At 41.2% G+C, this 27958-nt stretch overlaps 3 protein-coding genes across 3 annotated transcripts; 2 read left to right on the forward strand and 1 right to left on the reverse strand.

The window, feature by feature from the left end:
• On the forward strand, positions 1-23626 carry LOC116919136 (A disintegrin and metalloproteinase with thrombospondin motifs 7). The gene is made up of 24 exons (XM_032925027.2): positions 1-946; positions 3951-4324; positions 14152-14353; positions 15406-15608; positions 16705-16794; positions 17272-17396; positions 17553-17596; positions 17734-17839; positions 17965-18256; positions 18332-18424; positions 19140-19349; positions 19459-19564; positions 19630-19757; positions 19885-20132; positions 20215-20332; positions 20398-20535; positions 20613-20731; positions 20996-21218; positions 21292-21438; positions 21521-22111; positions 22186-22314; positions 22384-22555; positions 22662-22856; positions 22921-23626. Exons 1-24 carry the CDS (start codon positions 841-843, stop codon positions 23058-23060), a joined length of 4299 nt encoding a protein of 1432 aa, XP_032780918.2. The 5' UTR covers positions 1-840; the 3' UTR covers positions 23061-23626.
• Positions 23627-24125: 499 nt separating this feature from the next.
• LOC116919147 (pentatricopeptide repeat-containing protein 2, mitochondrial) lies at positions 24126-25978 on the forward strand. The gene is made up of 6 exons (XM_032925054.2): positions 24126-24300; positions 24492-24729; positions 24804-25101; positions 25165-25470; positions 25541-25648; positions 25716-25978. The coding sequence occupies exons 1-6, from the start codon at positions 24228-24230 to the stop codon at positions 25902-25904; spliced, it is 1212 nt and encodes a 403-aa protein (XP_032780945.2). The 5' UTR covers positions 24126-24227; the 3' UTR covers positions 25905-25978.
• Positions 25979-26149: 171 nt separating this feature from the next.
• LOC116919151 (peptidyl-prolyl cis-trans isomerase B) lies at positions 26150-27150 on the reverse strand. The gene is made up of 3 exons (XM_032925061.2): positions 26938-27150; positions 26455-26847; positions 26150-26333 (listed from the first exon to the last, which is right to left on the reverse strand). Exons 1-3 carry the CDS (start codon positions 27037-27039, stop codon positions 26199-26201), a joined length of 630 nt encoding a protein of 209 aa, XP_032780952.2. The 5' UTR covers positions 27040-27150; the 3' UTR covers positions 26150-26198.
• Positions 27151-27958: the final 808 nt, after the last annotated feature.

Below are 27958 nucleotides of genomic sequence, written 5' to 3' on the forward strand. Positions count from 1 at the left end.
TGGCTCTCCAGTTGGACTCGCTCTGTCCTTCGGTCTAGACGCTATTCTCTCACTGCCGGCTTCTTTCGAGCCAAAACAAGTTCTACATTAAACATTTCTCATCTACGCATTTCGAGATCGTCGTCTTTTATTCTTGGAATTTCGAATTTCGGATAAAACCAATTTTTGCTGGATTTTGTTGCCTATTTTCGTTAGAAGCAAATTCTTTCCGGAAGAAAGAAAACAAAAACAAAAACAAACAACTAACAGTTGACTGCAATCCGTTGACCATATAGCCCATCAGTGAAGAGTGATCGTTCGGGAGTCGTCTGTCATCTCCTGGCTCGCTCGAGTTCGAACAGCAACAACACAGACAAACGAACACACAAACATAGACATAAAAATAAAAATAAATAACACGCTCAGGAAAAAAAAAAAAAAAAATCCGCCACCCAATCGGTCTCGATCCTCTTCATCAAGTTCCCTTTTTTTTTTCGTCCATTTTTCTTTTTTTTTAAATTGTTGTTGTTTGTTATCGGTGTCTTTTCGTTTGTTTTTTTTTAATTTGCGCGCGCGCGCTTCAGTGGTGAGTGGCTTAACCTAGTCCGCTTCTTCTTCTTCTTGGCTTCGTGATTGAAGTGACTCATTATCGTTCAAGAAGTCGGAGGCAGTTGTTAACCAGTGGCTGATTGCAGTCGATCAAGCGCCCTCGAACAGTGCAGTGATGTAATTCGATCGTCTTCAGTTTTTCTTTCCTTACAGACACGACGTTTCGCGAAGGGGGAAAATAAAAGACATCCAAACTGTTATCGATAACGTCAACCAACCCAAACAAAATATTTAAAAAAGAAAAAGAAAGAAATGAGGTCCGCTGTGTTTTTAGCTCTGCTGTCACTCGTCGTTTGCTTCGTGTCGGTCATCGCGGCCATTCCCGTTGTGCCATTTTCATTCGCCGATATTCATCAAGGTCAGTACTACTAATATAGGCGCTTTATATTTATTCATATTAAAACTAGCAATCACACATGGACAATGTGAAATCTCGTTTTCTTTCCCTTGATAATTTTTTTCTTTTCTCGATCTTTCCAACTTTTTATGTATTTATGCATTTATGCGTTTGCAGATAGTAAGTTCACTAGTTACATTACATTTGCAATCTGCATCAGCCATTCCAAGGTTCCCTTCTTTTTACAACTGTATCGTATCCATCATCAGCTCCGGCCTTCCGGATTTTTTTTTTTTTTTTCTTCTTTTATGAAAAAAACAAAAAACAAAAAAATGACGTCCAAAAATGGGGGAGGGGGACCAATTCGCCTGTCAAGTCTCCTTCACTAGTTTTCAATGCCTGTTTCCCTTTTGAACATTAACATACTGTATCCATTCAAAGAGAGAGATAACATAAAGGACGACGAGTAACTGACGAGTGAGAAAACGATGTAGTGATGAATTAGGTTCGTCATCCATCACGTAATTGATCCAATGAATGCTACAGGCGCAGAGACAGCTGTGAGATAAAGGTGTAAATTTGGATGTCTTTTAAGTATTCGTTAAACAATCCCAGAGCGAAGCAGACAGGAGGAGCCCTCCTCTCGTGTCATCGTGTCCTATAAGGACACGGAATAGAGAAAAAGGCAGAAAGATGATGATGATTCATCGCATTAAATGAGAGAAATGGTCTTCCTAAATGGATTCGGAGACGACAACGGTGTTTTTTCGGGTATCCTACACTCAGAGAGGGAACAGACTGTTGCACGGATGGGCGGGATGGACTACCACCCTCTGCGTGCCGCTGACGCGTGCAGCAGCACGTTATCGTTCGCGCGCATCTTTCGATTTTTGTTTTCTTTCGTTTTATTCTTTTTCTTTGTTCAAGGGTCTCTTGTTTTCCCCTTTTTTTTTCATTTGATTTACGTTCTTCTGCCATTGAGCAAGAAAAACGAAGGGCTTAATAACAGAGGGAAACATACACCTTGATCATTAACACTCCTTAACTCTTCGTCAACCCTTTTCTCTAAGGTTACCAGCCACAAATGACAAGCGCGTGATGTAGCTTATTAAATGTCTAGTAGGGCTGCGTTGCTATTTTTCCTGTTACCTATCGATTGGGAGTCAGAGATAAGAAATGTTTTGCGTACTCTTAAAAGCACAGAACAAAAAAAAAATACTTGGAAGAAAAAAAAGAATAAAACCAAAAGGCCAACTCGATAAATTTCCATTAACATTTTCTTTTGAGTGTTGTTTGTAAAAAATAAAAGAAAGCTTGCGTGAGCGTATTATTAGTTATATGGGTGTGTAGGTTTATGTATAAATAACAGCGATGCAATGCCTTCAATCTTGTTTTGTTTTTTTCAGTTCGGAATCGACAAGTATGTAAAGTAATGCCATACTCTTTTAAGAGAGAACACACCTGAAAATCTATTAAGGAGTGAAGGATTAAAGACATTACGATCGCCTAGTTACTAGAACTCTAAGCTCGTCTTGAAAACTTTGCTCTCCTGTTTTGAAACAAGCATTTCAAAAGAACGCCTTTAGCAACGTAATGTCATCTTTGATCGAGGAATCAGTCGAATGCAATCTGGGATCTTTTTTAAGAAAATAAGAAACGTGTTAGAATCGCCAGACGATACAACAGGATTTACCAAGCGTGGGCGTAAGAAGTGATTGGTTGATGCAATTGATCACGCTTGTATTAGAGAGATGATACACACCCTACACGACCTCTATCTCTTTTTTGTTGCTGGATAGCCCAGCGGGGATTGGCGGCAGCATAATACCTATCTATACGACTGTCCATCCTAGCAACTCAATTGTGAACAAAGGTTCAAGGAGAAATAAAAAGAAAACTAGCGAAAAATATTCATTGGAAAAGGAAGACAAAAATAACTCGAATAATCCCTTCTTCTTTTTCTTTTTCTCCTCTTCTCCCGTTTTTTTTTTCTCTTCCGCATCGTCATCACCAATACCTCGGGTCAACGTGTTTTGAAACGGACGGCCGCTGGGCAATCGTCGCGATCATTAATATCCGCTAAGAAGAAAATAGTACGGCGGTTATATCTTTTTTTATTATTTACAGCATATATTTATTTATTTTTTTGACGTTCGGATAACCGTGAGACATCGTGCGACGGTAGAGCACGGGGCTGGTCGCGAGCCTGTCCCCCGCAGACAGAATGGCGGGAGTGGCCCGACTGCGAGGAATAAACCTTTTTGTCAAAATCGTAAGTTGTAATCGATGCCAGAAGAAATTTTAAATGTCGCCATACCGTTTCGTTTCCCGCTGCGCTATAAATCAAGAGACTGCTGATGCGGTCGGCTGCGCTCGCATAGTTAGCGGTAAACGATATTATGTTACAAAAATTCTGTCTTCAAATTTTTATTCCTCGTGGAATTAAAATTGAAAAAAAATCCTAACGTCGATAAAAAAATTTCTTTTTGATTTGGAGGATGTCATTGAGCAAAGAAATTAGATGGCGATGGATCCCCTTGCGGGACGTTTTCAATTACAAACTGTCTGGTTTCTCTTTCCTCCTTCTTTAATTTCTTGTTTTTTAATTTGACAATGGCATTACGCCTTGCGTCACTATGGGATGCACGGGATCGCCTTCCTGTTCCACAACTCGTAAGGGGAAGGTTACTCGGGTCTTTCAAGAATTCGTTTAATGAGTTGCGATAAATGAAATACCCGATAGGAATTCGACGTTCGTCGATTTCCGAGCAAAGCGCATAATTAATCCAGCTCACTTATGCAGGAAGAAAAAATGGAAATGAGCGACCACTTTGATGGAACCAGTCAGGGCAAAAGGAATGACAATCGTTATTGATACTCAACATCAGGAGAGGGAAGCGCTCAATCGACTGATATGTGCGTTAACGACTTGAATGTTGTTCAACTGACGGGATGGAATTCGATTTCGAATTGAACGTTTATCTAATGTTGTTGTTTTGTTTTTTTTTTTCTCATCTCCGTCTAGCTGATTTGGTGAAACGTTTGAGCGACTACGATGTGGTCGTCCCACGGAAAGTGTCAGAGCGAGGCCAACTACTGAGTCACCAGCTGACACACCATTACGACGATGCGTCTCGACGACAGCGACGTCGTCGGCGCCAAGTGGATGACGCTTCTGACGACGTTCACTATCGGCTGGAACTGTCCGGCCGCGAGAAACAACTCCATTTGAAACCGAATGATCGACTTTTAGCGTCGGCCTTCGTCGTCGAGCGCCGCCAAGGACGGAATGTGACCAATCACCGTCTCATGTCGGCCAGACATAAACAATGCCACTACATCGGCCAAGTTAAAGGACATCCGGAGTCGACCGTAGCTGTCTCTACCTGCAATGGATTGGTAAGTGGAAAACTTGTTTGACCATCTGTACTAAAAAAAAAAAAAGGGGGAGGGGGGAGGGTAGTCCTCGATTGGTACGAGTTGCACAGATATTGGGTCAATAGCAATCAAATTTATTCAATTCGTCTACCCTCCTGCCGAACTACCGGTGGACTCGCCAATCCAATCAAGTCGGCCTGCACTGTTCCAGTCGATTGAACTTGTCCAACGTGATGGATGCCCATCGTTTCAATATTCTTCCCTTTTTTTTTTACTTTTCCTTTCAAATTTTCCCGTTAGTGGAGAAAGCGGGAGAGAGAAAAAAAAAGGGAGAATGATTGGATGTACTGAAAGGAAGTTAATCAAAATGGTTGGGTAGGAATCGAATGCTGGCCAGTCCCTGGATTTTTGATCTACTCTTATCAGACGCTTTTCTCTTTGACGGAGGGGTCAGCGGTGGTCAAACACATCCCAGCACGAATCGGATACAGGGCGGGGCCGGTTTTTCAGCGGGACACACACAATATTCTCTTGAACACGGTCCTGGTTTCTGGCAAGAGGAAATGGCACGATAATCGACGATGTTGCACAACAAAAAGAAAGACGCTTGATGCGGTCCAGCTCCTATTTCTGCTAAAAGGATTTTCTGTAGCCTAACTTTACTATGACAACATGACAATCTCCTTTGATGGTTTTGAATGTTGCGTCATGTTGGTTCACGGGCCAACTCTCGTATGTTCTTCGTGATTTCTTAGTTGGGTGGGAAAACAAAACGAGAGAAATTTTGTGCAAACGGCAGCTGCACTGCGGCCGACGAGAACGGAAGCAGAAGGCGCTCGCGCTAAAGAGAGGATGACGCACTCGTTCCATATTCTTCTCTCTTTCAGGCGAATAGGAGAAGGAGAGTGGATGAAGGAAGCAAGAAAAGAAGGAAGCAGTTGTCGTGAGATGTGGAGTTATATCCTATTTTATATCTAAATATAGTAGTGTGTACAGTGTATATTCCAATGTTGATACACCCAGTCTGACGTGTCGGGTTGGTGTTGGGACGAGGCATATTGCAGGACGCAATCCACGACGTTGTCGACGGCTTCCTTCGTGGCACGCAGCTAAAAGAAATAAACAAAAATTAATAAAAAAAAAAGCATTTCAGTCCGGCACATGGATCGGCGTGCGGGACCAATTACTTTCCTTGAATCATTATACAATTGCTGGGGATTAGTAAATAACTAATTTCGGGAGGCGGGTTCAGAGCAAGCGTCGACAAGTGCCGGAATGAAATGTTTAATAACGTAATTTTCAAATGAGCTTAGCCAAGAAAACAGAAGCTTGACAAACTTTTTCAAACTTTTTGTTTCGTTCTTCGAAGAGAATAACCAAGATCAAACATGAAACTGGCAGGCTCTTTGCTTAGTTGCTTTCCTTTTTGTTTTTGTTTTTTTCTTCGTCGTCTGAAACACTTGCATGCTGCAGCACTACACATAGGAAATCGATAGTTGTATAAAAGGGGACAGTGGAGTCGCTCAAGTCGCGACTTGAGCTCCTATTCTTTCCTTTGTTACTTGTGTCGCAAAGCAGCAATTCAAAAGGCCGAGGATCATTGTATGTATAATATAAACATTCATAGCCAGGGTATAGTATATCGTGTCTATTGGCAAGCATTCTGTTTTGTTTCGTATTCCCTTTTACCCGAGTCCACCGTCTATTTTCGTGTGTGCCAAGAGTTCAGTTTTCGAAGAGGCAAAGAAAGTTGAAACTCACAATTTTTTTATTGTCATTTTTCTTCTGGTTTCTTATTCTCGTATTCACTACTACTTTGCATCATAATAATGAGGAACAAGAGAGGCAAAGAAAATAAAAAAATCCCCTTTTTCGGTCCGACGTCTTATGCAAAACTTGTCGGTTGCAGCATTTTCAACACCAAAAAATAGAAAAGAAGTTCTTCTTCTCCGATGTTTTCGGGACTTTGGGTCTCATTTCCCAACTCGATACGACAGAATAGCATCCATCAATCTAGACGTTGTCCACATGTGCATATCTATCAAAGAAAGCGGAGGGAGGGGGGAGGGGGGAGAAGGGCAATATAAAGGAACCTACGAGCTGAGAATGTCTGATTTCATTCCGCTTTTTTGTTTGTTTTTTGTTTTGGGTTTCTTTCCTCAAAATCATTTTCTCTCACATTATTCGACTCCATTCATGGATATCTCAGCTTTCCCTTTTTACCCAGACATGTCGTCGACATTCTTCTATTTTTTTCTCATTTTATTTCGTGTTTGTTTTGGGGCTTAGGTTTCTTTCCTTTATTCCCCAGTTGTTTATAGGCTCTCGAAGAATTGTAATGCATACAAGGTTTTTAATTGCGTTACATTTTCTTAGCATAGTCGTATAAATGCCAAAGGTTGCGTGATTCAGGACACTACCGTAATTGGGTTATTCCCTTGAACAATTCATTCGTTGGATTGGGCTTCCGCCGCTATAGGCCCATCCGCCCCTCCCATTCTCCGAGGCTATAAATCTCTCACTACTGAAAGCAATCATCCAAAAAAGAGAAGAAATGAATGCAGGTGCTGTAACTAAGTAGTTGGGAGCCAAAGGCGAAGCTGATTGGTATACGATGTAATTTTACACGCGTAGAAGACGGTAGCTACAGGTTCAATTTTGAAAAGAAAAAACGTGTCCGTCCGCGTTGAAATTCGGCCAACGAGTTTCTACTAAAGGAGCGTGAAACACTTCTGTATTTGGGTTCTGCTTGTTGGGTTTTGTTTTTTACAATTGTAGAATTGACATGACTAAAGACAGGCTTATTTGTTGGCCGGATTTGTTTCAACAGCCGCGTAGACAACTATAACATCTATGTCTTTTTTAATTGAAACCGTACGGCAACACATTCATTTACGAAATAATTGTAAATGGCTAACCATAAAAGTCAGGGCAACTAGTTTTGTTTGTTTTTTAATTATGCTTTTTTTTTAATAACGGGTTTTCAAACAGATAGTTTTCCTTTCAATTACCGTGAATTTCGCAATCTTCAAAATTAATTCAGCTGAATATTAAATGCGTTTTACCACGAAGGCGAGCTGATTGAAAACCACGATTAACTATCTTGTAGTAAAGTAAAAAAAAAATTAGCTTGTGGCTGATTTCGGTGAATTGAATGCTATGCAATTGAATTGTTTTGTTTTGTTTGTTTTTTTCTTCCTTTCGTCTTTCAATTAGAACGATTTCCCTCGTCTTCTCTTCGGGTCCCCCACTCGATTAACCATCGAACAATCTGACCCCGAAAACTGACTGGCTTCGGTTTAATCGATGAAGGGAGCCAAATAACTGAAGGACATACAACAACAACAAAATGAATTTGACCAAGAAATCGAAATTCTCGTAGAGAAGAAAAGATAATCAACTTGCTTCAGACTCCCGATTCTTTTTACGTCTTATTAACACACGATTGTTTTTATTTATTTATTTTTTTTTTTTTTGGGTGGTTTGTCTCTGATTTTTTTTTTGCAGCTATTTCTTATCTTTGCTCTTTTTTATTCGGTCGTGAAAAAAATTTGGAGTCATTTACTTAGCTCGGCAGGGTGGAAAAAGGGGCGACACCAAAACGGGTTAGCGGTCAGAAAAACGGCTAAAAAAGGAAAGAAAATGTGGCGAGAAAGTTAAAAAAAAAAAAATGAATTGTCGATGGAAGGCAAAAAAAAAGAAAAGATGATTCACTGCGACAGCTGTCGTATTGTTTGTCCACATCAAGGATTTCTTTTTTTTTTTTTTTTGCTTTGTTTTCCCGTATTTTATGGCTGCATCCTAAAGAGACGACAGTGTTTGGCTCTTGTTTTCTTTCCACCAATCCATGATTTACTAAACAACGATCGCAAACCTACATCAGAGTTACCACAGATTGCAAACATCGTGTAAAAGAGGGTGACAAATAAAGACCAAAAAGAGAGAAGGTCGCGATATGCCAAGGATCGGTTGCTGACCCCGCCCTTAATATCCCTTTCGTGTGTTCAGATCACTCCTAAGGCTTAATAAGGCGATGGAGGAAAAAAAACAAAGGCTACTTGGATGCAGTTGCATTATAGACGCTGATGAACGATTTGACAGGCCGACCTTCTCTTCTTTCCCACCAAAACATTTTTTGATTTTGAACAACAACAAAAAAATTCATGATTATTCATCATATCTGCCTGTTCCGCTGTGCTCATTGCGATCCAGCAGTCAGATGGCCGTCATGGGTGATTAATCAACAGCCGAAATGGGGTTCACTAGGATGTGTCGTGCGCATAGCTGAGTTATACAGGCGGACGTTGGGGAATGCTTTCTCGGATGGATTGTGTTGAGGTACTGAACGCAGCGCACCAGCCGCTGTATAGCTCGTTTGCAGGTTGCGCTCACGTTCTGCCTCCATCGAAGCATCGCATTTTTGCGCAGGTTCATCCCCAAGGTTTTACTTTTTCTATCCGCTTATTTCTCTACCTTTTCTAATTCCTTTGCGTCTCCATTTTTACCATACCATAAACGGCATCCAATGATGTCCGATGATGTCATATTTCCACGCAGCCAAACCCAAATTAGGTAGATGATGCTATCTCTCTTCTTCTTCTTCTTTTTTTAGTCTCTTATCTCTCTCACAGCCTTTCGGTTTTAATTTTTCATTATGAGCGTCAAGCGTTAATGATCCATCATCGCCACTTGGCCGCTCTAAGAAGCTCTATTAAGACGATATCCGTAAATGCTTATGAATTGTTCACTTTTGAATTAACCGCCAGGATTAAAAACAATGTTCTATCCCATGAAACACAATCGTGGAAGCCATTGAATACCTTTGTGCTCGTGTTTTTCTTCTATTGTAACATAGCTCTTTGTAAGCTGGTCATTAGTTTAGGCCTACCGCTGTGTGTGTTTCACCTTATGCTATCACCGGCGGGGTTTCTCTTAACTTTCTCACTCTATTTAGTACTGTTATTTCAACACCGATCGCTGTTGATTTATAGCTTATGGCAAAAGGAAAAAAAAAAAAAAAGGCCCGACGAGTTTGCCTTTTTTTTTGCGGTTTGTGAAGAGGTTTAGGTGAGAAAGGAATCAACATAGGGACGATGGGAAAAAATAAAATAAAATAAAAGAGTTTTCTTAACATGCATAACATGACTTGCAAATGAGATAAGCGACCAGAGTGAAAGGAATATGGTCACAGCAAAACTTCAAGAAAAAAAAAAAATTCATAGAGAAAATTCCGGAATATCAATGAATCGTTGTTTGGGTTAGTTTTTGGACGAACGACGAGGTCACCCTCCCCCCCAACACACACACAAAAAAAGAAACAGGTTTTCTACTGTTATATGCTCTCTCTTCCTCTCTTTTTTTTGTGCACATTTCATTATCAACGGGTTTCATTTTCGTGTGCGTTGCTAGGCCTCTTATTTCGGTTTTCTGGCATCGTCCTACGCTGTTCATTGAAGGCTTCGCTAGCAAAGATTTGCCGACCGTATCTTGTTTACATATTTGACCAGCAATTTCCATTCCATCACCTTTTGCTAGCGTGCAGTGTAACCGTTCGTGTCTGCATAGTGAATTAGTGACACCATTGCGGCCTCTATAATGTGTACCGAGCCCTCACTCCATGACGTTCAAAATCTATGGGGTAAATGTTTTTTTTTCTTTTTCCATTTTCTTTTTCTAACCTCTGCATCCCTTAGTATCAATAATGTTTTTTTTTCTTGCTTGTTGGTTTTTCGATTATTTCCTGTGTCAAGAATGTGGAAGAGCTGTTCAGAACTGCGATTTTATTACGTTTAAATTTCGAGCTTCTGAGAATCTGTCTAGTCAGTTTATGTCGGTGGCACAACAGGGGCCATTCAAGTTGCCTGCTGCTTGTCGTTTGTTTTCATTTTCCATTGACCAATAAAACAATATACGATCTCTCAGCCCGCCAAACCCGTTTAGGGAATACTGCGCCAGCAATATCATCTTGTTACTTTGTGGCTTCCCAGACAACGTCGTCGGTGGCTTTCAATCTATTTCATTCACTAATAATATCCTAGAGATACTTCTTGAGTCCTCTATGTGCAAGTGGGCATGTTAAGTCTCGACAAAAGTGCGGTATCGTAGCAACGATCATCGAAGTTCAATTTCCTGAATCCGTTTAACAAGTTATTGCAATGTGGGTTGTCATTTTGGATTCAGTATGAATCTGAGAAGGAAGTCCAGTTCATTTTGCCAATAACATTTCCACTGAAAAAAACAAACAAACAAATCGATTGTTGCTCTGTTAAATAGAAACTGCGTTTCTTGCTTCTCCTCCATATACAAACGTATCATTCGACGCAGATTTGTTTTTTCTCATATTAAATCCAGCGAGTGTGTATAATAGTGTACCATTGACGTATGTGATGAGAACGTAGCAGATGGTTTGGCCTCGGCCGCCCACCTTTCCATTTTGTTATGCTGTTCTTCCGTAGAGACACCCGACTGTTCCAGGAAAAGAAATGTTTGGGGATGAAATAGCAGATAGAATTTATACGTCTCGATCGGATCATGTCACATTTTTGTTTATTGCATCACTCGGATGTTGGGAAAGATTTTTCTTCCGACCTGTAGATAACCAAGTAGAATATCGTGCCTCTTCAACAACCAGTTGAATACCTTCATAACATATATTGAAGATTATGCAACGAAAACAGATTCAAATTTATTTCTAAAAGTGGGCCTCAAAAAGATTTACCTCATCTTTCTTTGTCTTTCGTCGTTCCCATGTCCTTTTATTTTTCGTTTTATATACATATAGTGCCCTTTAAAACGAGTTGGAAAGTCGTCGCCTATTGTCGTCATCTTCGACTTCATTTGCATGCTACTTGCATAACCGAGTGTGTTTGCGTGTATTATCCCGTGACAAGGAGACGGAGGAGGTAGAAGACAATCAAAACAAAAGAAGAAAAAGAAAAAAAAAAGACGTAGTGAGTGTCTCAGAAAGACCCCCGTGAACTGACTCGAAGAGTAAAGAAAGGAGACAAGGATAAACCTTTACTTTATAGGCTTAGCCAAGACGCGCTTCACACAGACGATCGCCGCCGTCCCGAAAAAAAAGAAGAGGTAGATTGAATGTTGTTGGTTTTTATTTGAAAAAAAAATAAAGGAGAAATCACTCTGGGGTTTTTGTTTAATCTACGTCCGACGGTGATGCCTTTTAGTCACCGTGCATCTATTAAACGTTCTTTGTGTTCACTTGTTTTTTATTTTTTTCCTGCAACCATATCGATCGCAATGAGATGCATCGCCTAGCGCTTTGGTCTGTACAGCCATTTAATCCTGCCGGGAAAGCTGGTGGAGCTTTGCCCGGTTAAAAGTCGGATGACTTTGCGAGAGAATGATGGCTTCTGCCATCGGCCAAAGAAACAAGACCATTGAGGAGACTGCGATAACTCGGCGATAATACGCAAATCTCTCTTTTGCAACAGTGGGCAAATTTATTTGACGTGTCGTGTTTAAACAAACAGGTGCGTGGATGTTTGTTTTGCCGTTTATTTTTCCCCAATTCGCGGTTGAGAGACGGCCACCTTGCACGTGCAAAAAAGGAACCTCTCGCTCATAGGTAGCATATGTGGTCTGCGGATGCTTGATTGCGTCTCCATGGGAACGTAAACCACCAGCCGAGCGAGACGGAGTGAATGCACCAGGGAAGGAAAAGTTCCCGTGTCGTGATCGTGATTTCTTCTTCCATTTTATTTTGTACTTCATTTTATTTCACTTCTTTTTCTTCTTCTTCTTCTTCGAAGAACTTTTGAGAGCGGAACGAAATCTCTTCGTCGCCGCCGTGACGTGACTAAGCGGCTCATTGCGATGCAGTCCGCGCGCAGTTGGGCGGCATCGCAATAATATACCTGCTGAGTTTGATTTCTCTCGGACTTCTACACAGTTCTACACTCGGCCTTTTATTTCATCTGATTTATTTATTACTATTTTTAGCGTCCATTAGACATAAAAATGTATTTGCCGGCAAGGTTTCTGTCCGTTTTTTTTTTCTTTCTTTCTTTTATTCATGTCCCCTCGCCGTTTGTATAGTTTGAATTCAACTTTTAGTCTTAAGGAAACAAAAAATAAATAAATAAATCAGAAAGGTCACAACGCACTAACGCTCGGTTTGGGATAGTACGTGTTCGTAATCACGCGGCCTCATTCGACTCTCTTTAAAATTTTTTTAAATCTTGCGCTGAAGCAACGGCTATTCCACCTGCCATATTGCTTCGCCCGTGAATGCGCAACTGCTGCCGTTGATGGACATCATAAACGATTAAGAGTGGCGCGGACAGTTGAAGGTCGTTGAAATATTTTGGCGAAGGAAACTGAAAAAACCCTCTGTCTGTCTTGTTTGGCTCGTTTCCGTCATGTTTTGTTTCGGGACTTTCTTTTTCTCAGACAATTTTTCTCTTCTCTCCCGTTTCGCATCATTCTTTTTTTCTCTCGTCCCTTGTTCAAGTTTCCACCGTTTTACATAACGTTTTCGCTAAATGGGCAGACTGCTCTGGTAGTTTTTTCCTTTTCAGAAACACAGACAACAAACATGGACTTGTTTTTAGTTTACGTGTTTTTCTTTCAATTTCTTTTTTTCCTTCTAAATCTTTCGCATCGTCTTTCAGAAATGAGAAATTTCTTCAATCTGCTTGTTTTTGCCCTTAATAAGAAAGCAGAAGCACACCGTGTGTGTGTGTGTCTGTTTTTTTCTATTAGACGCGATGAGACTACAATATCAGACGAATACGTCAACCGTATAGCCATAGTATGTATCACGTAAGGAATTAATGTGTAACCCGATGCGGGCTTTGAAACGGCACTAAAATCAAATTAGAGTTTCGACCGAGGCTGGAATGTGTACCTTGTAGAATGTTGTTGTGTGACGGGATAATCAATTGGGTGAACCGTAACGTATAGGGCAATAATGGAGAAAAAGGCTAGGCAACAAGAAATCGCTTTTCAATCCTCCTGGAGTTCAGTTGGCATCGTCACATTAAAACAAAAGAAAAGAAAAAGCGTAAATGTCTCACATACAAGATGATATCCAACAAATGTAGGACGTGAGTTTGTATGTTTGCGCTTGACTTTAACTTTGTCACGTAAAAGGCAGAGAATGCCCCGTTAAAAACGAGAGACGAATATCAACAAGGGAAATAAGGAGACATACTAACAAAGCCCAAAACGAAACGTACGGCAAACAAAAACTTGTAGGGCGTCAGAGAAATTGAAAATGAGACATTGCCTGTGCTGGCCGTACTGGCCGGAGGACGTGGACCGAGGCTGGTGGAAAAGAATAATACCATCAGAGGTCTGCTGCAGAGTACGTGGAATTGAGTTAATCGAGTTGATTGCGTGCTGCCTAAAAAAATGAAATTGGCTGCGAAATAAGACGGATGAAATGAAAGAACAAAATAGGTGCAGCACGTAAATGAGGACGACGCGTTACAACAATATCCTGAAAAATAAAATGTCCAACTCAATCTTCCTTACTCGAGGCTGTGAGCCTTTTAGTTATGGCTTTCGTAATTGTCTTTTAACTGTTTCAGATCTTAGTATAATTGTGTGTGGGCCGTATGCTGGACAGGAACTCGACTATGCTCTGCAGCTATATAATAATTGAGACAAAAGAAGTTGGCAATAAGCTCAAGTCATTAGCTATAGTTTAATGGATTCGTAATTCCCTTCTGTCTGATGTTCCGCTCGAGATTCTTTCGCCCCCTTTTTTTTTCCTGCCGGAGTAGATGGGTGGGATAGAGAAGGAGGATGAAACTCATTTCAGCAAATGATGGTGGTCTATATAATTGCTTGCTTCTGTTCATGTTTTGTACTTTGTACATTGCCAGACGGGTTATGTGGCCATCGGCGGGGAAGAGTACATGATCGAACCGATCAAAGGACATCCCAATGCCAGCGCTGATGATGCGGACCAGCGATTTGGACAGCACCAACGAGAGCATCCGCACTTAATTTACAAGAGATCGGCCCTGAACGCAGCAGACGAGAAAACGGACGATGACGACGGACACGGCACTTGCGGCAATGACGGTTTGTCTTGTCTGCTTTTCACTCATATATTTTAGATATATATATTTTTTTTGAAGTTTCCCTTTTATGAGCTTTGCCCTTGTCGTAGACATTATAGTTTCTATAATTTTCGACTAGTAAATTTCGCAATAGAATGACAGATTTGGCCCTGGGTGTTCTATCCACTACTGCATTGGATGTGGACGCAATCAAAGTCGGTAATGGATTCTTAGTTGTATTTTTTCGCCAGCGGGGCATGAAGGATATATCGCCACAATATTTGATTTTGACTTGTTTTTTTGAATTTTTTTTTTTTTTTTAACGATCTAAATGCTGCAAGAGTTTTCTTGACGATCGCGTGCGATCGTCGCCCAGGCTATTGCAAACGTCAACAGCCGACCGGTCATTGGCGATAGCTCAGCGAATAGCCCGCGGAGAGTTTGTTGGCCATCACACCGTATGTATGCGTAGGGCAGTATAACCCGCATCGTAATATATCGTTATACGATCTTCTTCTTCTATTTTCGATTCACACTGGACGCAAGTTGAAGTCTGAATTTCAAACTTTGATGATGATTGCCAAGTTGAAAACCCAAAAAGCCAGCTGCCGCAGCTGCTTCCTCTTTCGGCCCGACGGCTTGTTTCTCTGCCCGTCTTGAAATTTAGTTCTTTCTTATTCTCTAACGACTGAATGATATAATGTTATCGTGCTACCCAAAGGAAAATGGAAATAACTTGGAGCCATTCTGGTGAGTGAGTCAGAAACCGCAATTCTCAGCGGAGGCCCCGGCTGTATAATGCACTATACATAACTGATTGCACCGGTCTCATCTCTAATGATGATGGCACTACATTGCAATAAAAGAGAGAAGCCATTTTCGAATTTAGATAGTGGACGTTGTCAGCCATCCGGTCGTCTATCAATCGATTAAATCGCAACCTAATTTTCAATCCATCTCACCTTGTTGTCCATTTTTATTCTTTTAGGTTTAACTATCTTGCATCTGAATCACTGTACTTCACACTGAATGCAAACACATAAAATTTGTGCTTTTACCGTTTTGGTTGAGCAGAGTCCGTGGAATTGGCATTTCGCCAGCGAGAAAAGTGGCAGGAAAGCCAAGCGGAGCCGAAGGAAAGAGGTCAGCACGCCATCCGCAAGCGATCCGTCAGCTTGGAGCGCAACGTCGAAACTTTGGTCGTAGCCGACCAGAAGATGACCGAATTCTACAGCAACGAAGACATTGAAACCTACATTCTCACGGTCATGAACATGGTACGTATTGTTTTCCTCTCAGGATCGCCACTTTCTTAAAACACAAAACCTTTTATCGTCCGAAAAGAAACAAGAAAACAAAAAAACAAAACGGGATCGTTTGTTTTTATTTTTCCGACCCCCCGGACTTTCAGTTATCTGGCCGAGTAGCAAGCTAATGGACTCTTTACGGTGCTGTCCATCTCAATTCAAAGCGTTAATGCAGTTCTTGTGGATCTCGCGAAAACTTTCCACTTTGCCGCTTTGCTTTGATCATTTTTTTGTTTGACGCTGGAAGGTGACAGGAATGCGTGAGAAGCTGCCCGTCAGATTTCAGTCTTCCCACATAGTCACAGTTGAGTGATTTTTCCTTTCCATCGCCCACTTCCCCCCTTGTAGGCTAACTTACTCTCCAATCGGGCATCATTTGCAGGCGTAGTAAGTACAGTGCCGCTTGTCTGAATTCGCCGACTTTGATCTTCCACTAGACGCTGTAAGTTAGTCGACTGTGATGGCGCCAACTGTTTGAAGTTACGTATCAAGACACTTCAGAAGCGTTTTGCCTGATTTGTTGGCGACTTGATTAATGCTGATGAATGCGCAGCACTTCTTAAACGATTGCTAGTATTCCGCTGGCACTGGATTTTTTTTTTTTCGAAATTTGATTCGGACGCTTTCCAGCGCAAGTAGTCTGGTAGTGATAGATGTCTAATGTTTTATTCCGCCATTAGGAGTTTGTGCGCGTTTTGGTGGGCATGCATTACAAATGCACGCCTCTTACGCTGCCTGCATTTTTTCTGGGATGCAAATGCAAACATTCCGTGTCCAGTTGGCGATCTCTCCAATGAACATGAGATTAAAAAATTCCGTCTTCTCGAGTTGCTTCGTTTGTAGGTTACATAAAAAAGGCCCTGGTTGTAGTGGGGAAAAACGATTTTTATTTTTTCCTTATCAACGGACGGCACTGAATAATGGCCACATGTTCTTTGGTAGTTTAGAATCTATTAAAAAGAAACAATACCTTATATGCATAAGAGATCCTAACTCTCGTACATTGTGTTGCACGTATTATGTTATTGTTATAACCTATTGGAAATTGTGCAAAACAATTGGACAGGTTTCGGCGCTCTACCGCGATGCCAGCATAGGAAATGCCATCAATATCGTCATGGTCCGGCTCATGTTACTCGAGAACGAATCTTTGGAGGTAAGCCAAAAATGAAAATAATGGGGTAGAGGAACAAGGGAAAAACAATATATACGTGCCAACAAAAGTACACGGCCGTTGGTTATGTCCATGCAAACATTACAATGAACAATGGCAGAAATATATATACTCGCTATTTTAGTACGGACAGTAACAACAACAACAACAGTCTACTAGTGTGCCATTTCCTTGCCGTATTATTGCGACTGGATATTATATTTATTGTCGCAAACGCATTTCTTTTTGGCTGTTAGCGAGTACTGCTGTTGTCACGAACGACCGCCACCTATCATAGACTGTATATACACGCACTTGTTTATTTGCTAGTCGTGAGGAAATGGATAGATGTCGTTAACTTTTCTACGTATTACACCGACGTTGATGGATACTGTTGATTCCGCTGTTCATTATTATGTACTATATTGTATCGTATGTTTTCTCTTTTTTTTTTTATGACACTGGGGCATTGTGTCACAGGATGGTCTCGACATCAGCCATCACGCCGACAACACGCTCAAGAGCTTTTGCAAGTGGCAGGCAACCATCAACCCCGAAACAGACGATCATCCCAACCATCACGATGTTGCCATTCTTCTTACTAGGTTTGTCATCTTCTTTTTCTTAGAATTTTCCACACGTTCTGGTCTGTTGGGTCGTATCATTTTGATATAGCCTTCTTCGCTATCTTACATAGTGTCTGCGCGTTGCTACTTTGCATTTTCACATTTGGCTTTTTCTTTTTCTTTTATATTCGGCAGGTACAACATTTGCACTCGTGTCAACGAACCGTGCAGCACCTTGGGTATTTACTATTTAATTCCTGTCGTTTCGCCATTTTCAAAACGAGATTCTTTTGGCGAATTATAAAAAAAAAAAAAGCATTCGAAATTTCGAATGCAAATTGAATGCGACGCTTGATGGTCTTATCTTCCATTTTAGGTCTGGCTGAAGTGGCTGGTATGTGTCAATCCTATCGGTCGTGCAGTGTCAACGAAGACACGGGCTTGTCTTTGGCCTACACCGTGGCTCACGAACTCGGACACAAGTCAGTAGCGTTTTTATTTTGTGAATGGCTTTTTATGACTTTTTTTATTTTTGCCTTTTTTCTTCTTTCTTTTTTTTGTGGTTGTCTCTTTTGGTGATGTTGTGACACGGTCGTGAATATTTTAGCTTTGGAGCCAACCACGACGGACCCACCAATGGCTGTGAGCCTTTGTCGGGTGATCAGCACGTCATGTCACCTCAGCTGAGTTCCGACGCTGGACCAATCATTTGGTCGAATTGCTCGCGCAAAGACATTACCCGATTTCTTGATAGAAACTGGGGAACATGCCTAGAAGATCCCCCATCTGATCACGAATTCCACTACCCGGAACTGCCACCCGGCGCGATGTACAATGTTGATCACCAGTGCCGGCTGCAGTACGGTCCGGAAGCCATGCACTGTTCTGGAATGGATGAGGTTAGCGACGGGGAAAAAGAAAAGAAAAGAGAATAATTACTTAGGGAAACTAATTAGTAAATCAAATTATACCAGGTATGCCAGACGCTTTGGTGCAAGCTACCAGACAATCGGTGTGTGACCAGACTGGAACCAGCTGCTCCTGGAACATCGTGTGCTAAGCACAAAGTATGAAAACATGTTCATTATCCATTTTAGGAGTCACGGTGATTTACATAGCTGAAACAGTTCATGTTTTTACTGTTTGTCAAATATGGGTGTCGAGTAAAGGCAACGATCTTATTAACTACGACCATCAGTTTATCACCCAATGCGACATGGTGGAGACGCAGAGGGTTTTCACTTGGGGCAATATAAAGAGGCAAGGGTGCGAGCTCAAAAGTCATGGTTCATGTTCCGGGTGGGCTATCACAACGCGGCTCATGTTTAATTTCTGTTTACGACACACGGAAAAGATACGCGTTTGTTTTTCATTTCCTTCCATCCACCCTCTGGCCGCCGTTTCCTTCACTTGTCCTTTATTTACTTGTTTCCCCTATTGGGATTTTCTTAAACATTTTATTCGGCCAGCGGCTTGTCGGAGCTCATTTCTGTCACTGGCTTTGAGATACGAGACACTAATCTAATAAGAACCCGAGTCTTGTTTAATGTGGCTGACGACCCAGCCGGAAGAGAGGAAAACGGAGTAGCTCAGAGTTGGTTAAAGCCCTTCGCCCACATGATCTTATTACGTCCACTCCGTGAAATCGCGTCATTGCATTGAACATGTCTTAAATTTCACAATTTTGTCGCCGTATTTTGAGCAGAAAAACGCAAGGCGAAAGAAAAGCTTGCATTACGTGAAAAATCTCAAACATGAATGCCATATTTTGTGTGATTACAGTGGTGCAGCAATGGTCAGTGCGTTCAAATGGGAGACAGACCACAGCTGATTGACGGTGAATGGGGTGAATGGGGACCTTGGTCTGATTGTACTCGCACATGTGGAGCCGGTCTGGCTTCATCGGCTAGACTTTGTGATAATCCAGCGCCGGCTCATGGCGGCAAATACTGCGTTGGCGAAAGACGGCGTTACCGCGTCTGCAATTTGGATGTTAGTCTTTCTGAAATATTTACATTTTCCTTATATCTTTATATATTTTTCACAGATTCACGGAATTACTAAGTAAAAATATTCATTTGATCAATGTTTTGCTTTATAGCCTTGCCCGGCCGACGGACCCAGTTATCGAGCTGTGCAGTGCTCTGTTTTCGATGCGACGCCCTACAAAGGAGAGAATCACACATGGCTGCCGGTTCAAATTAAAAGTGCGAAACCTTGGCGATTTCGAGACGTACTATTCAGATCTAATTGTTCGTTTGTCTGCGCTTAGGTGCTCCGTGTCAATTGCACTGCAAACCCGAAGGCCAATTCTATTCGGTCATGCTCTCCGACAGCGTGGTGGATGGCACGCCCTGCAATCCCGGCACGCGTGATATGTGCATCAATGGCGTGTGTCGAGTACGTGCAACTACAATTTTGTATTCCATTGGGAAACGACTCCAACATCTCATTCCTTTTCCCTCCTGTTTTTTTGTTTTTTTTTGTTTTCTAAATTTCTCCAATCACCTCTTTTCACATCGAATAGCGAGTAGCCTGTGATTGGGGAATCGACTCAAAAGCTCAGGAAGATCGTTGCGGTGTTTGCCACGGCGATGGCACCCAATGCAACACCATCCGCGGTAACTACACCGAACCTGACGGAATCGATTACGTCGAAATGGTGGTCATTCCCAAAGGAGCTCGTAACATCCGTCTCATCGAAGCAGACGAGGCTGCCAACTATATTGCTATCCAGTCAGTCGAGACCAATGAATACTACCTCAACGGCCAATGGTAAACGTGAAGACCACGGGTTGAATACTGATTGTTTCCTCTCTAATGTTTATGTCATTTCATTTGATTCGATATCCGATAGGACGGTCCAATGGTCGGGTGAATACCGAGCTGGATTTACTCTCATTTATTACCGACGCGAAGGCGAGCTGGAAGAGGTTCATATACCCGGACCATCGCTGGAAGACCTCCGATTCTTGGTGAGTCTTTATGCTTTGCATGCGTTCTGTGCGTAAGCTACAACTGTTCCTTTTCACATGTCAAGCTCTTGTTCCGAGCGCCTAATGCTGGCGTAAGTTACGAGTACACGGTGGCCAACGAGAACATTACCCGGACACCGGAGTTCCGTTGGGAGTACATGGACTGGTCTGTGTGTACAGCCACCTGTGGGGGTGGAACGCAGGTAGGAAAGAACGAAACAAAGTATCCCATCATAACGTGTCATTTTATCCCTTGTATTCTTTCGGCGCAATGTTACAGGTGTCTCAACCCAAGTGCATGGAGAAGGAAGCCGGACTTGTGGAGGAGACCTATTGCGCTGCACTTGCTAAACCCGAAGAGAAATCACGAGCATGCAACAAACAGTCTTGTCCTCCTAGGTATAACTTTGTCTCTAGCCTAATAACAAACTAATTAACAGAGAAGTGATGTCACGCAACGGGTAAATTCGAATCTCAATTAAATCTCGACACGTTATGGGGGGGTTTAGCACGTCCCTGGAACACATTTATTGATTCATCCGGTCTCTATGGGTTTTAACGTTTAAAAACTGGAAGAGTTCAAATAATATTTACATAGTACTTATTGTGAACTAGATATGCAACTCGGCACGATCAATAGTAATGTGATTCGTTTTCATCCAGGTGGTGGGTGGGTCCTTGGCAACATTGTTCAATCACGTGCGGCAAAGGACGTGGGCTGAGAAAGCGTACTGTCATTTGTGTTCGTTCTCTTTCCGACGACGAGCAAATGGCTCTGCACGACGCTGATTGCCCCGTCACCGATAGGCCGACTGAGGAAGATGTTTGTGAACCTTTAGCACCGTGCCCAGGTGAAGCGAGCTGGGAGACGGGCACATGGTCCAAGGTATTGATTAGTTTAATATCTCATAAGCACACACCCTAAACATATTGCTAATGATGTAGTCTTTTGTTAATAGTGTAACGAAGATCCATGTGACGTTCAGAGAAGGGAAGTACGTTGCAGCGTAGTAGGAGGGGCTTGCGTACCGGCTCTGAAGCCAGCAGAAGAACGCCAATGCGGCAATGTTGTTTGCGGAAATTGGACAATTGGAACCTGGTCTGAGGTCTAGTTTGATTTTAATCTTCATCCAATTTATATTCATTACGCTCACCGTTTTTATTTTAATTTCTGATATCTTTACATAGTGTTCCTCGTCGTGCGGCGATGGAGTTCAATTTCGCCGAGTATTTTGCGACGGTGGTTTAAAATGTCGTGACCTTCTCGAACCAGAGTCTATCCAGAAATGTCGAGGATTATGTCTCAATGCCGAAATAAGCGGAGACACCTTTAACAGCACAACAGATGTTAACACGACCAGCCATCCGCAGACCGCAAGCCCCCACCTGATTGAGCCGGAAATTAACAATGAAATATTGAATCTTCTCATCCCTTCGGCTGTACCTAGTACCGCCGGGGTCAGCAATGACCGCAGACCAGATTTCTACGTCGAAGATAAGATCCTGCCAGAGAACCTGAAAATAATGGAGATGCAGGTTGTCACGGCTAATCCCCTGGCGTCGGCAAGGCCAGAACTGGACACTAACGACGTTGAACTAGCCGATGAAGCCTATCTGGGTCATAGCTACAAGAAAATGTCAATACACATAGGCGATGACGCTGCCCTCTTCTTAGCCAAAATTCAGGTGCAATCGGATCAGCCCAACGATTCAAAAAGTTCCATCGACGTGTCCAAAATTAAACCAACGTTCAAGTGGAAAATTGGGCTTTGGACTAGGGTAATGTTAATGATAAAGGCTGCATTAGTGTAAGAAAAGTTAATGGGAACTAATACATTCATTTGTTTAATCAGTGTTCCGTGCGATGCGATGGTGGAACCCGAGTACGCGATGTCAGTTGCTACGAGACGACTACGTCGACATTAGTAGACGACGCACTATGTACTGACTTCAAACCTGATGACGTTGAATCTTGCAATGAGGTAGAGCCAACCAAACTACCCGCAGGACATACGGGAAATAATTTCATTTATTTTGTTTCCCACCGTCAGAATCCTTGCATGGAGTGGGTCCTGACTCCGTGGTCGCCATGTTCTTCTACATGCGGATCGGGAGTAAAAAAGAGAGACGTTAGATGCCCAGAGCAAGACATGTGTAATCCGGATTCGAGACCGAACGAATCGATGAATTGCACGGAACGACCTTGTATAGATTGGGTGCCAGGTAAAGATGAATACAAGAGTTAAGACTCGTTTCTATAGAGTTGTAGTTTTCTATAAGGCCCAAAATTAGCGATAACTAAAGATAAAATTTTCCCCTCCTTTTCTAGGACCATGGAGCATTTGCAGTGCCACGTGCGGAGGAGGTCACCAGTTCCGTGCAGCCCAGTGCATGGATCGACGCACTTCGTCACCGACTGAAGGGTGCGATGCACTCGAAAAGCCACGACAGAGGCAGCGATGCGCCAATGATCCTTGCTCACGCTCTTACCATAGTCAGCACAGTATACAGAACGAGGTTAAAGGTGTGATCGAAACTTTGTTGGAAATGTGTTGCTCCCCTAATTGTGCCTTTTATCCGTTAATTAGAGAGGCAACGGGCTTGCCAGGACAAGTTGGACTCAAAGCTGTGCGCTTCGTTGAAGCACATGTGTGGAATTTATTACTTCAAAGTCAGCAAATGTTGCCGTACCTGCCGGAAGTACACCAGCACACATCAGTCTCACTAACGGACAGCTAACAAAATTCCAAGGTTGTCATTCTTAACTTATGACACCTCGTCCCGTTCTGTTGCATAGAACGGTCTATCGTTGACGCCTCATCAGTCACTACATCTCCATGGAAATATAATCAAATTCTTTTGAGCTGCTTGGTTACAAGTTTATTTACATTTGCTTATAAGCTGTCGTGGATCGTTTGCTGTTATTCTTTCCGTCTCAGATGATAATGCTTCTGATTTATTCATTCATTCTGTTGTCGCGTTCAGTTTCTTTTTATCTTTTTCTAACAAAATATATCATTTCTACTGCAATTAGTCTTTTTGTTTCTATTATTATTTTTTTCATTCTATTGTCTGCGTTAACACACCTATAGTGTGTGTTGCAAAATATGGAATATCATCCCTCACTCCCCCCACCGAAACTCTGAAATTGTATGTTTCAAAAATCAGATCCACGTCGTCCACCAGCGACGGTTGTCTATAATTGCTTATTGTTTTTGTCGGCTTACGTTCATAAATCCTCACTGATAGAGCCTAATGTGTGTATGGAAGGAAATACATTTCGTTGGATGACGTCTTGCAATTTCCGCTGATGTTTCGCATCGGACCCAAGAACGGTCGCATTATTTTGCACCCGAAAAACGTCTTGAAAAAAAGGGGTGTGTTCCTTTTCTTACTCCACAGGATAAAGCCAAACAATAGGTTGCTGCTTAGTATGTAATATCCGATTCGTTACTAAATACAAAACAAATACAAAACTAAATTATTAGAAATACAGAAGTACAAAAAGATGATCAAATTACAAAGGTATCCATCAGATATTTGAATAAGGTTGGAAAACGATACTAGTGGCATGCCATGATATTTTAGAAGTTTTAGTTCAATTTTGCGTTTAGGTTTGAACTCGTTTCTGATCCATTAAGCAAGTTTTTATGAAACCAATAACGAAAATGTTATCCTTTGGTGTCCATAAGATGAAGTGTTCATTCTCTACTGGTCAATTCCAGTTGATTTAAAATCGGTAGTTCTGGCATCGAAGGGAAATATTCTGCCCACAGGTGGCAGCTACATAAGAAAATTCGTCTGCTTACCACATTTCGGCGAAGAATCTGCTGCAGCACGTGCATTCTCCGTTTTTTTCTATTTTCGCGAATTCACGTTACCCCAAGTTATTAAAATGATGCGAAATATTCCCCGTTGTCTAGTCCGACTTTGTTCGCAACCAAGTGTCACACAGATGCAATATCAAGGTAAGCTTTCACCACAAACCATTTTATGAAATAGCAAAGTGTCAAAGGAGCAAGACCCACCCGTAAATTAAATTTCATGTGCGCTGTAGCTATTACCATTTGGTTCATGCTAATATATTATAATCATTAAAATATAAAAGGCTAAGCTAAATAAATTTGCCATATGAATTAAAGCTCTGTTTTTTTTTCAGGTTTCCGATCATTGTACACTGCTGAATCTCTTGGTTTAGATGGTTTTGCTGCATCTAGGAGCAAAACCGCAGTAAATTTTCATGGCTCTCAAATGAAAGAAAAGTTCCGTTCCCGAATGCAGGAGTTTGTTACTCCAGATTCAACAAGCTTAATTTTCACTGACGACTTGAAAACTATGATTAACCTAGCTGAAAAAAACCCAGAAGACATCAAACTGCTGGAACAAATGATTGAGAAGTAATTAAATATTATAGTTTATTATCCTAAAACAGATTGACTTCATTGTGTTTCCCGCCAATATGTTTTCTTAGATTTCATAACCAGAGCACTGGCTTGAGATTTGGATCATTTGTCTTTGGCCCAGTAATTATGAGATTCTTTCATTCAATCAATGAACCAAATGCAATGCTGGCAATGTTGAGGAATCCTAAAACTGTTACCATGTTTGACCAATTTATGAGCTATCAAATAGCTATGGATCTCTTGTTAAGGAACAAAATGTACAACGAAGTAATGGAGGTGTTTGCTATATCCCAAGAACGCAGTATTCAGGACAACAAATTCCCTAAGAACTGCTTTATTCTCGCTATGGCTGCCTTATATAGAATGGTACGATCGGGAATTATTGTACAGAGTTTATTTTACCTAATTTTGTATATTCCTTATACCTAGAATACGCCAGAAAGTTACGAAAAAATGAAAACCCTTGCGAATGCAGCAAGCGATGCTGGTCATGTGCCGATGAGGAGGTCCCTGACTTACGCAGCAGCTTTGGCATTAAACCAAAATGATCCACAGCTTTGTCTTAATTTGCTGGCTCCTTCGAAGCAACAGAATTACGTCACAATTCGCAATTTGAAAGCACTGGCCTTTGCCAAAGTTGGCCGACTGGATGACACCATGGCAATTTTACGTGCGTCGTTGGAATATGACATGCCGGCGGAAGGAGGCCGAAAAAGATCATTTAATAAAAATATCGTAAGTCGTATATTTTGCAAAACCTTCTTAAACTGGTTAAAACACTCGACTATTTTTTCATCTGATTTAGATTGACTCAATCGGTGAGCTTGTAAAGGAGTCTGGCAATAAAGACGTTCAACTTGAGTTTGCTCGAATTCTCAAGAATATGTCTGATAGACAAATGATTGAAGAACAGGTAGTGAGAAACATGTCAAATTTATAAATATTAGCTCTGCTGTAACTATACGAACACAAATTTTCAGACATTGGAGGCGTTATTAGATACTCCAATTGAAAAATTGGAACCGCGTGATCGCGATTCTTGGAACAACAATCGCAATTTTGTTGATCGTGGCATGGTCAAGACAAACTTCAATAAGCAAGATAGATATGATAGGAACACACGTCCTCTATACCCACCTCGCAGACCTGGATTGAACGAAATGGAATAATTTTCTTAATCATGTAGCAACGTATAACTAACCGTCTAATTAAAATAGAAAATTCGTTGTAGCCATTCCTAAAATTTACTAAAATTCATTTCTTTTAAGTTTTTCGACGATTTGAAGTTAATTTTAGTAATGTTTTTTTTTTGCCTTTTCGTTAAGACTTGATTTTGTAGGTTTCAACAATGACATGAAGACTATAAAAAGTCACCTCTTTTTATGTCAGTTATAACACATTGAGAGATGTGATGGAAACTTCATAGGTTTATTTTAGTCAATAAGTCAGCACACAAATATTATTTATGCAGTAGCATCATCTTTTGATACAGCGAAAGGTTCTTCAACTACCTCAGCACCGCAGTCAGCAATCACGACATCTTTGGTGGGTTTATCACGGCCGTCAGTTTTGGTGCCTTCCACTTTCCGAACAACATCCTGGAATATAAAAGATATTAACTGGAATTTTATTTTGAATTTATTGAAGTTTATTTTGAATTTATTGAATTTTATTTTATTTTATTTTAATTTTTTGAAATACTAAATAATGTGCAATTACCATGCCCTTAATGATTTTTCCAAAGACAACATGACGTCCATCTAGCCATGAAGTTTTCTTTGTTGTTAGAAAAAATTGTGAGCCATTTGTGTCCTTGCCAGCATTGGCCATAGAAAGCCAACCAACACCGTAGTGCTTCAGCTTGAAGTTTTCATCAGGAAATCTGTCGCCATAAATGCTTCTGCCTCCAGTTCCATCCTTGTTTGTGAAATCTCCTCCTTGAATCATAAAGTCCTTGATGATTCGGTGAAATATGGAACCTTTATAGCCTTCACCGACTGGTTTTTTGGCAAGTTCAACAAAGTTTTTCACTGTCTTTGGAACAGTTTTGCCAAACAGACCAATTTCGATTCGACCAACAGGTTCACCTCCAATTTCAATATCAAACCATACCTAAACAATATGAGGTAGTATTAGAATTTTGTAATGCAATATGCTAATTATGCTATGTAGTATGTGCTCGATTTCTTGTCGAAAACTTACCTTATCTGTTACTTTGGGGCCCTTTGTCGTCTTGTCATCAGCTTGTGCTACAGCGAAAGCTAGACAGCACGCAATTAGAATGGAGCTAACCGTGGGACGCATCCTCGTCAGGAAGTATGGTCAACAAGACAGTCTACCAAACTAAATTACTGACACGAGTGGAATAGGCTAAGTGAAGGTTTCTTCGGTGGAAAAAAATGTGTCCTCGTGGAATATTCCTATTGGTTATCATTTCTGTCAGATTTAGTTCAAAATTTGGCCGCCTGAGAGCACTTCTTGCTTTCGTTAACTTACTTGACAGAGACACATCTTTCCTCTACAGGGAGACTAAACAAAGGTTAATCTTAGAGGGCCACATTAAAATCATATCGCTTTGGTTCTTTTAGAACTAATGGCTCTGTTCGCCGTGCTCTTGGAGTCAAACATTTTTCAACGACAAGTTGTATAAGATAGCGTTTAAACTAGTAAAGTAAAAAATATGCCTCCACGATTGTTGCAAAGCTACCGATACAATAGGTCCGACTCTGAAGTCTGGAGTACGTGGCGTTTCTTGTCTTTGCTGAACCAGATTAACATAATCACCAAAATATGTAATACCAAATAATATTTGGTTAAAAAAAGGCAATTATTTTATGTTCAGTACTTTTAGTTCTTGTTAATAAGAAACGAAATTGGGTAATTGAAACAAAAAGGTAATCTAAATCGTTTAGATTGTGCATTTGATCGCTTTCTATCTGTCAGATGCAATAAGTTTTCTTCTTCAGCGGATGCATACGCTTAAGTGAAAATTATAATATGCTAGAATGCACGAATAATTCGTTTTCTCATTAGACTACGCAATACGTTTTGGACATTTTGAAAGCTTTATCTTGTTATCACTAGCAATACAAGTGTAGAACTATCAAGATTATGTAAAACTCTTCTTCTGTGTGTTCGGTTTTGTGTTTTTTTGCTGTCTAGGGCTGCAGGATAAGTGGAAGTCTGGTTTTTTCACTTGGCGACTTCTTACGCCTTAAGTATT

Source organism: Daphnia magna, linkage group LG3, assembly GCF_020631705.1.
Source record: "Daphnia magna isolate NIES linkage group LG3, ASM2063170v1.1, whole genome shotgun sequence".
Lineage (NCBI taxonomy): Eukaryota > Metazoa > Arthropoda > Branchiopoda > Diplostraca > Daphniidae > Daphnia > Daphnia magna.